Source organism: Macadamia integrifolia, chromosome 8 (genome assembly GCF_013358625.1).
Source record: "Macadamia integrifolia cultivar HAES 741 chromosome 8, SCU_Mint_v3, whole genome shotgun sequence".
Lineage (NCBI taxonomy): Eukaryota > Viridiplantae > Streptophyta > Magnoliopsida > Proteales > Proteaceae > Macadamia > Macadamia integrifolia.
In genome coordinates, this window is record NC_056564.1 from 7,289,857 (window position 1) to 7,299,296 (window position 9,440).

The 9,440-nt window shown below is 39.6% G+C and overlaps 2 protein-coding genes across 3 annotated transcripts; one reads left to right on the top strand and one right to left on the bottom strand.

The window, feature by feature from the left end:
- Nucleotides 1–2,439: 2,439 nt before the first annotated feature.
- LOC122087137 (transcription factor SRM1) lies at nucleotides 2,440–4,639 on the top strand. The gene is made up of 2 exons (XM_042656145.1): nucleotides 2,440–2,965; nucleotides 4,049–4,639. The coding sequence occupies exons 1-2, from the start codon at nucleotides 2,574–2,576 to the stop codon at nucleotides 4,377–4,379; spliced, it is 723 nt and encodes a 240-aa protein (XP_042512079.1). The 5' UTR covers nucleotides 2,440–2,573; the 3' UTR covers nucleotides 4,380–4,639.
- A 502-nt stretch (nucleotides 4,640–5,141) lies between these two features.
- LOC122087136 (WD repeat-containing protein LWD2-like) lies at nucleotides 5,142–9,093 on the bottom strand. Of its 2 annotated transcripts, none has more exons than XM_042656144.1 (2): nucleotides 8,960–9,093; nucleotides 5,142–6,423 (listed from the first exon to the last, which is right to left on the bottom strand). In XM_042656144.1, exon 2 carries the CDS (start codon nucleotides 6,361–6,363, stop codon nucleotides 5,362–5,364), a length of 1,002 nt encoding a protein of 333 aa, XP_042512078.1. In that variant the 5' UTR covers nucleotides 6,364–6,423; nucleotides 8,960–9,093; the 3' UTR covers nucleotides 5,142–5,361. The 2 variants fall into 2 exon arrangements, with proteins under 2 accessions (XP_042512078.1, XP_042512077.1); XM_042656143.1 differs by having other exon boundaries at nucleotides 8,830–9,057.
- Nucleotides 9,094–9,440: the final 347 nt, after the last annotated feature.

Here is a 9,440-nt window from a genome sequence, read left to right on the forward strand (position 1 = left end):
TGGAGATGAATATAAAATATAAAATGGCATCTTTTACAGTATACTCATTTTAAGTTGAACTTATACCAACGAGTTGCTCTTGGTGTCATCTATCACATGGACTAACCCATATACTACAATGTAGCAAATAGTGAAACGTTATACTTCACTAGACATAGTGAAGAAAACAATGCCTTTATTGAAAATGATAAAAAGAAACAAAAGAGCATATATTTTAGGGGACGGTTTTCCTTCAATCATGACTGAGGTCTTCGGATGATGTTAAGACAGAATCATAGAACAATATAGGGATATTATTGACCTTATACTATAGGGGAAGATATTGACAACCATCATGGTTGTATTTTTTTTTTTACTATACACTGTTAAGAAAAAAAGGTCCTATTTTTTTTTTTGGAAGAACTTTCTCCTATTTCTTATGAGTAAACAGGTTTATGTAGGGGAGCGTGGTCCCTATACTTAGACACATAGGGGTGAAAATGACTACCTTGCCCCATGAAATAAAATATGATGTATTTGTGAATACTTTCTCGTATGCTCCCATTAACTATCGTAATTCGTAAATATGTAAAAATTGCATTTCTCACAAGAAACACTTCCCCTTCTTATAATGAGCGAAACATAGGTTGTATACATGAAAAAAAAAAAAACACTTATTATACAGATCCCAAGGGAGTAAAGGAGCTTGAATGGCATAAGACCTATATGAATCTTAACATGTTTAACTGAGGAGTTTTATTGGGATTCAATGCATTAATCGGGATTTACCATGTTTGGAGTTCTGACAAGGATTTTGGGGATGGTATCGGAGTCCGATCAAATCGAATCAATAAGTATCGGTTGGTTTTGCCTTCCTTTTTAAAAAAATATTAATTTTTATTATTTTTATCACTGAAACGATACAAATAACTGATTCAAATCAATCATTGAATTGGGATTGATCTCAATTGGTACCAATTAAATACTATCCATACGATGCCAATACTTGAAACCATGGTTCTGACTATTTGACAGCCCATTAGTGTTCAGACGTCGGTACATACTTTTTATATATATGTGCTGAATTCGCCTCACACTTGTCAAACACAGGAGTCTTTCCTATCCTTACAAACAAACAAGAAGAAAAATGTCCCCTCTATTTCCTTGCTTAGGTGAGAGGCATTTGATCTCATCTGGTTCTTGGTGGTGGTCGTCGTGCCCCACCTTGGGTTGGTGAGTTCTTGCACGGTGATGTGGCATAACTATCTTATCCATAAGGTAGTTTGACTACTTTACGCAGCTGCTGAGCTGGGCCGATACCTTTGGTCTCGAGCCACCTCAGTTAAGAAGTCGAAGTTGATAACCATCACTGAAGAACGATCCAGAATTCCAGATCCCAGGTGTGGACATGTAATAAATATTAGAATAAAAGCTATCGAGTGAGATCTGCCGATATCCTGTGGCCACTACCATTCGCTTTCTCATCCAAAACTCAATTAACCGGTTGCCGACTTCCAAAACTAATAATCCGTAGTTTCACTTCCACGGATTTTGATATAATAGATCTAAGGCCCACACTCGACACCTGTACACCCTTAATGGATACAATTAATTTCATAATCAAGGGGGGTCAGTGGGATGACACGAGCCGGTTTCAGTTCAGATTGAAGGGTTTCAGTGTGGTTTGATTTCAATTTGGTTTTGGGTTATATCATTTATTTGGTTTAGGGATGCGCTTGATTCAATAGTAAATGAATGTTGCGATCTACTGCTTAAGGAATCGAAATAGTCTTTCGATATTCTTGAGGTAAGGCTTACACAGTTTCCTTTGCTAATCTCACACATGTGGGAGCCTTATGCATTGAATATGTTTTTTTTTTTTTCCCTCAATTTTGTTTTATATTCACATTTGATTTTGATTTTATATCGATTTAAGTATTGTTTGGGTTTGATTTATCATACATGTTTATTCAAAAGTATATGAATGATTGGGTCTTTTATGATTTTGGGCTGATACCAATTTTTATACGTTTATTTTCAGTTTTATTTCTTTGAGTTTTGAGCTGATTTCAATTTGATTTTGGATTTTTCCAGCTTCTAGTGTGATGTGGTTCGATTTTGGGATCATAATATTTCAAACCAAAACCATTCCAAATAAGAATTCGGTTCGATTTAGGCCATTTCATAATCTGTTGGGGTCAAACATTTTAGCTATCGATCAAAGTCAACAGACTGAACGGATAATGCAATCTTGATCGAACCAATCTTGATAGAGGAAGTTGTACGGTAGAGTTGATGGACGAACATTGGAACCGATTACATCGTATAATTGCCCCGTGAAGATAGCAATTAGCGAAATCTCCGCCGCCTTTGGAAGCCACGTGTAATGAGCCAAAATAGAAAAACGTGTTGAATTAGGACATTCTTAAACGGAATAAGAGACAGAGAGGAGACAGAGAAACCGATGCCGAAACCCCTCGACCTCTTTATCCCTTGGAGCCTCGAGCAGCTTTTCTGTAAAACAAGAAAGAACGCGCAAACCAACTCATCACACAATCCAAACCAAACTGAAATCTAGAGGGAATCGTTTGAAGATGTCTCAAGATGAGCCATGGAATGTGAACAACCTTCCTTCAACTTCTACTACTTTCTCTTCCCCTGGTTCATGGTCTCGTGTCGAAGATAAGTTGTTCGAGCATGGTCTTGTGTTGGTTCCAGAAGAAACTCCTGATCGGTGGCATAAAATCGCAAATCAGGTCCCTGGAAAGACGCCATCAGAGGTGAAAGAACATTACGAAGCTTTAGTTCACGATTTATCAGAGATCGATTCAGGACGGATTGAGTTACCAGCGTATAAGGATGATTCGATTACTTCGAGTTGGGGTTCTGAGTGTCGGTCGAGTCAGATCTCGTTTGGATCAACAAAGTCGAAGCATTCTGAAACAGAGAGAAAGAAAGGGATTCCATGGTCGGAAGAAGAACACCGGTGAGATTACTATTTAGTCTTCGCCTTCTTGCTCTGTTTTCACTTTTACAATTTCCTTCGTTCTTTCCTTATAATTACTTTCCCCATTCTAAAACTTAGCAAAATCCTGGTTGAATTCCAGAACCAGATTCGATAAATTCGTAGCTCATCTTTTGCATTAGGAATCTCAATTTCTTGCTTTTGGGATTCGCGAAGGCGAAAAGAGGCCTTTATGGTAGCCAATTGTCTTCTTAGGTCAACACAGCGTAATTGAGTACTTGAGTTGGTTCCGTAAAATAAAAAATCTTAATCTTTCTAGAGATACTGATGTAGAAGCTGTCATCAAAGAGTAAAAATCGATCAGTTTGAAGCATTGGGCTCTGTTTCAGACTCTGTTGAAGCATTGGGGCTCTGCGTTCAAACTTGGACTCCAAGGCCAAGGCCCTTGCCCTTGCGCTTTAGCGGTTCTAGGGTTGACTTTGGCCTGGGTATGGGCTTGATTTCACAGGTCACAGGTTGGGTGGATTTGGCTGGACAAGAGTCACAGGACTCACCATATATTTATCCTTTAAAATAGTTTCCCTATAATATGTGCTACAGTATCACATTCAGTAACTAATATAATCCCTAGGAGAGTTTTTCTCCACCCTGAGTGAAGGATAAGTATAGGAGGCCGGTTCCTCTACCCCACCTCATATGGATCTAGTTAAGGGGGTCGGACCATAAGTCATCACTCTCTGACCAGTTGGGGAGAGATTTCCAATGGATGACTCTCACCCATATGAGGAACTGATATAGACTCGAAATACATCCATCTAAGGTCATTTTTACTTTATCTTGTCAGAAGTATCACTTCTAATGTAAAGATGCCGAGTGTAAAGATGTCTATCCCACTGCCGTAATGACTCTTAGTCAAGTGGTAGGTGAAGAGAGACTTGATCATAATCCTTCCTGTTAGTGTCGGAGACTTATGTGGAAATCACAAGGTAGATCTGACTCGTCCATTTTTATAGTTTTTCTTATATAAACTATGTGATCAAATGTCTCGTAAGACTTGAAAAAAGTAACATACCTGATTTGCCTTTTTTGTGTGGTGTAATATAGGCTCTTTTTAATTGGACTGAAGAAATACGGCAAGGGTGACTGGAGGAGTATTTCAAGAAATGCGGTGGTGTCAAGAACACCTACTCAGGTGGCTAGCCATGCTCAGAAGTACTATCTTCGTCTTAATTCTATGAAGAAGGAGAAGAAGAGATCCAGCATCCATGACATAACAACAGTTGAAAGCTACTCTGTTCCTCCACCCAATGCTCCAAACTGGGTACAGCCTTCTACTGCTCCATATCAACAAGCAATGGATACAATGGCTACTTCAAGGCATTTTACTGATAAAGGAGGTTTGCAGGGATATGGGCACTTCAGCTTTCCCATGTGAATAATATGGGTATAATAGGTTTTTAATTTGTTCATAGTGAACATATAAACTTCATTAGCTAATTTGTACAGTTCATTAATTTTCATTTGGCTTTAGGTTAATACAACACCCTGGGATGAATATCAGGATATCAGATTGTAAGGTACTGTAGGATGTTTTTACTTTCAAGGTCAAGAGATAGAAGGGGTGGTGGAAATCAGAGATTAGTTCAGTACTAATTCAGGTTTAAGTAATGAGAAACCTTGGTTCATACTTGATTCTTTTGGATCTCATTTCTATGATAGTTCTTTCAATCTTGTTTCCTATAACAGTAGTGAAAGGACACTCAAATCATTTTCATTCATTGGATTCATTTCCCCCCCTTTAATGGGATGGAAGGTTACACAAAGTTGCATGCCGCCAGTAACATGGGTTTGGGTATAGTGATCCATGGCCGATATCAATACCATATCGGTGGTGTCGGAACAGAGGAGAGCAAAATGGTCTTAAAAAATCCCTGTATCAGTATTTTGATTGTCAAAGTATTCCGATTTGGTATCGACGGCAACCAATATCAGTGCCAATACCTGGCACTAAAACCCTGACCAGAAAGAAATTGTTTATGTGAATTAAATCATGCCCTGATTTAAGTCTTGAGGCTTTGATGATGATTTCAAAAGGGTGTACAGTGATTTAAGAGCTTGATTCTTGGTCTCTAGTTGCCCCAAATGCATCTCTCCTTGGCATTTATTCTTATTGTCAGTGTTCAATTTCAACTGATAATAAAAGATTAAAAGGAAGTCTCCTTGGCATTTATTCAAACTAGTAAGCACATTTTTCAGCATCTCTACTTCTAAGTAGGCTATCCAAGTGTTGTGTTTTAATATAAATCAAACTACAAGCAAGCAAAACCAAATTATGTTATTCTATTGGTAGAGAGCTGATTAAAGAAAGTTGAGACTTTGAGACACCCATGGGAGGCTGGAGAGCAACCCATTCACTCTCACACCCTCAACAGTTGTAACTTATTCAAGAATGCAATTGCAATCCAATTTGGATCAAGGGAAGACCAGGTAACCTGATTGATCTCTGCTACTGAGCTGTACCACATCACAGGTTCCACGTGTCCATCGTCGGACTCTGGTCGAATCCCACTGGCCGGAAGCTCCCAGAGTAGAGCCCTTGCATCATCTCCAACAGAGCAAAGTTGCCTCCCGGTGTGCGGGGCCCATGCCATGGAGTTAACGCTTCCCTTATGCTTTCGGAGCTCCATCAACGGGCAAGTGGGGAACCGGATATCCAACACCACCACTTTATTACTGTCCATCCCAACCGTAGCCATGAACCTTAAGTCAGCTCTGTTCCACTCCAAACGTAATAGAGGACTCTCAGTATTGGTATTTTCGTAAATAATCGTTGATCTCTCTTTATCCCTTAAATCAAATACTCTAACTGAACCATCCCCAGAGACTGATGCAAACACCCCGGGAGCTCCCCAAGAGATATCATACACCTCTTTATCGTGCGCCACCAATTGAGTGTCAACTATCTCCCTCTCTATATCCCATATGGTACATGTGGTGTCTACACTTGAAGTTGCAACTCGGCTGCAATCAAACTCGGCCCAATCAAATGAGGTGATGGGCGAGTTGAACTCACTGGTTTTGTTACTGTTGAGGAGGGACTTGAGCTCAATTCGATCATCGTGAATCTCCCATAGCCTTAGATAGTCGCCGGAAGTTGCGACGAGATCGGGGTTTGATGTGTTTTCTGAGGGAAAGAAAAGGATTCTTGTGGGTGAGTAAGGATGGTCGAAGACAAGGCGAGGATCGTTGGAGTAATGAGTGGTGTCTTGATTGAATTGGATGAGTTCAACCTTGTTGTTGTAGTCTTCAATGAAGCTTCCAATGGCGAGGCGTGTTTTCTTATCACTGCGTACTGACCAAGCTAGTGAATAGATTGGCCATTGAGCTTCATATGTGTATATCCCTGGTTTCTTCTCCATTATCAGTCCTTGTATAAGGAAACTAATAGACTGGCTTACAATGCATGTAGCTTAGATTTTCTGCAAGTCAAGGCAAGAAAGAGACCATCAAAATGGTCATTAGGGGCAATAAAAATAAGATACTTTCTTGTTGAATGATTGTTAAAAAAAAAAAAAAAAAAAAAAAAAAAAAAAAAAAAAAAAAAGGAAGAAGAAGAAGAAAAAGGGTTACATATTCTTTAACGGGTAGCCAAGTTGGCAAGGGAACTTCGCCTCAATAAGCGTCGGTGAAAGTTGAATAATTCTCATTCAACCTTAGTATGACCTAGCTCATGCGGTTGTAGGGTCAATATGGACCCATGAGACTAACGGATAGCTGTTGTTAGCAAAAAAAAGAAAGGGGGGGGGGATGATGTACATGCTGTTATTAGTACGCATCATTGTCTCATACATTTTCTCTTCACTGACCATGTGGGTTCTTTTGTATACAAACTGTGATACACTCTCTCTAGCTTTACACCTATTGGCTTGATGTTATGTCGGATATGTTACAAGGAGGGTTAAATTCATATAGACATGAATTATCTACGAATTTACTAACTATGACCATTCCCAATTTGGGTCGTTTTTGGCTTTGTACACGGCTATAGACTTATATAGCCCCAACAATTATGCCTTCCATAGGTATGGATAATGCATTTATCTCAAAATTTTAAGTTATTAAAACTGTAAATTCACGAATAATTTGGCAAGAAGCTGCATTTATTTTAAAATTTTAGAAAATTTTCATTTTAGAGGGTTTTACGTATAATTCAATAAATGTATAAATTTTCTCATAAACCTTGGATTTCTTGATGACGGTCTTTGCAAATAGTCAGTGAATAATTCAGCAAAATTTTTATTTGGAGATTAAAATATCATTATAAAGAAGTGTAAGATATCTTGTGGGAAAAGTTGTCAAATTTTTAGAGAAAGATGGGGTGGGGGTGGGGGTGGGGGTGGGGGTGGGGGGGGAAGAGGTATGGACCAATCCAGGTGTTAACAACAGTGGAGTTTTCTAACAATGTGCGGAAAACTTACTCGCAAATTGTTCATGGGCATATTGTGGGCTAATAAGACAGATTCTAATTCTCCAATTGTCTCCCAACACAATCCTTCCTCATTCACCGTCGCATCCTTGTTAACTCTTCTTGCTACCTCTATCCCCTTGGATCGGAAGATATCCCCCACATTTTCTTCCACTGATCCCTTTCCTCCTTGGTCTAGAAAACTGTCATGTCCCATTGCTAACCCTCTATGAGACCTATTCTCCCCTTTGATAGGGAATGGATTTGGATTGATATGATATTCTTGAGCCCTCTATTTGTGATACCATTGCGAAACTTGAATTCTCTATAACAATCAACTACCTTTGGATGGAGCGCAACATACACAGATGGTCATCCAACTCTTGCTCTCCGAATAGGATTTGGACAACCATCTTCTTTGATGTTTCCTTCAAAATCCAATCCTTTTCCAATCCCCCCATCTCTAACTCTCTCAGAAATAGACACATCATTGTCTCATTGAACCTATCCATTGACACCACCCCTTCCTTCTGCCCCCCCCCTTCCCTGGCTGTTGGTGATTTAAATTTTTTCGTGTTGTTTTGCTTTGTTCCCTTTGGGGTCGGCTTATCCTTGTTGGATTAAGTCTATCCCCTTCCCCTCCCCCCCCCCCCTTTCCCCTTGTATGTTCTTCTCTCCTTTATAATAAATTCATTTATTCATCTAAAAAAAAAAAATTCTTAATTTGTCAAGTACACGATGAGAATGGGGCTCTCCACGTATTGTGGTGATAGAAGCACAACAAAAAAGATGTTTTTTACATACAAAATACTAGGATGGTTCTAATCATCAGTATCGGATCGGATCCGTATCAGAATCGGCTGAGTCCCAGTCCCAATATGGATCAGATTAATCGGGTAAAAAACAAGAAACCCGATTCCAAACGATCCGTATCAGTTCCAAGACCTATAACCTTGCATACAAGAAACCCTGTTCTTGTTTGAATCTTTCCACAAGTTTGTTTGCTGCAATAGATAAACTTGGGGGTACCTCACAAGAATCTCTTGGCACACGTGGGGATCATCAAGTAGTGGGAGGGGAGGGAAGTATATATGATCAAATGGTGTAAAGTCAAAAGTATTTGCAGAGAGGACTGAGAAAATCAGAAAAAATCCTAAAGATGCTCTTTCCTTTCATGGGATTTGGATCCACAGTATCACTGTTCAAGTAGGATTCTCACAGGGAACTCCCAGTTCCTCCAAAAAATAGAGTTTAATTACAAACCACAGTGAAGCAGAAATGTAAGAAGGTCAGTGAGGTATGATGATTCATTACCAGATGCAATAAATAGATAAGAGGCTTCCCACAATTTGAATGAAACAGTAAATAAAGAGTTGTATCTCTAAAACTCATAAATGGGAAAGAAGAAAGTAGAACAAACCAGATGAATATGGTAAATCATTCCATGATTTTGATCTCCTTCTCCCCCAGCTCCAAAAGCCACAGAAAGAAGCAGAAATCTAAAACATAACAGATGGAGGAAATGCATACAATAATTGGGGAGAACTTACATTGCTGATCTTTTTGCTAACAATAGATTTACAGCCTTATTTGATTCCTTCCTTTTGAGAGAGAAAAAGAGAGAGAGAGATGCATGGTTGGTGGTGAGTTGATGGAGAATGGAAGCTGAGGCACGGGGATCCAAGACCATAAAGAAGGGAAAGGGAAGGGAAGGTGTAGCTATTAGTCAAATCTTCACGAGGATACCTGCTGCGCAGCCTGCGCTGTTTGCAGGTGCAATATTTCCAGGTTTGAGTCGTCCCAAAACCGTGTAGGCTCCCTATAGTGGAGAGGAACGGATCCTGATTCTCCAAATTCCCTTTCAATTCCACTTTGACCATTGTTTGTCGATTTACTCCAAAAAGTCCCTCTGAACCCTAGAGCTAGAACGACGTGGACTGGGCAGCTGCCGTGTATGGGACTCCGGATTTATCGCATGGACCAAGTGGTCAACCACGACGGAGAACGGCCAACACGCGAGTGGCTCATATT

What these genes read in the sequence shown, in the direction of transcription:
- LOC122087137 (XM_042656145.1), top strand. Translation starts at nt 2,574, where the DNA reads ATGTCTCAAGATGAGCCATGGAATGTGAACAACCTTCCTTCAACTTCT. An exon ending in TGGTCGGAAGAAGAACACCG is followed by an intron (nt 2,966 to 4,048) that starts GTGAGATTACTA and finishes GGTGTAATATAG; the next exon opens with GCTCTTTTTAATTGGACTGA.
- LOC122087136 (XM_042656144.1), bottom strand. Translation starts at nt 6,363, where the DNA reads ATGGAGAAGAAACCAGGGATATACACATATGAAGCTCAATGGCCAATC.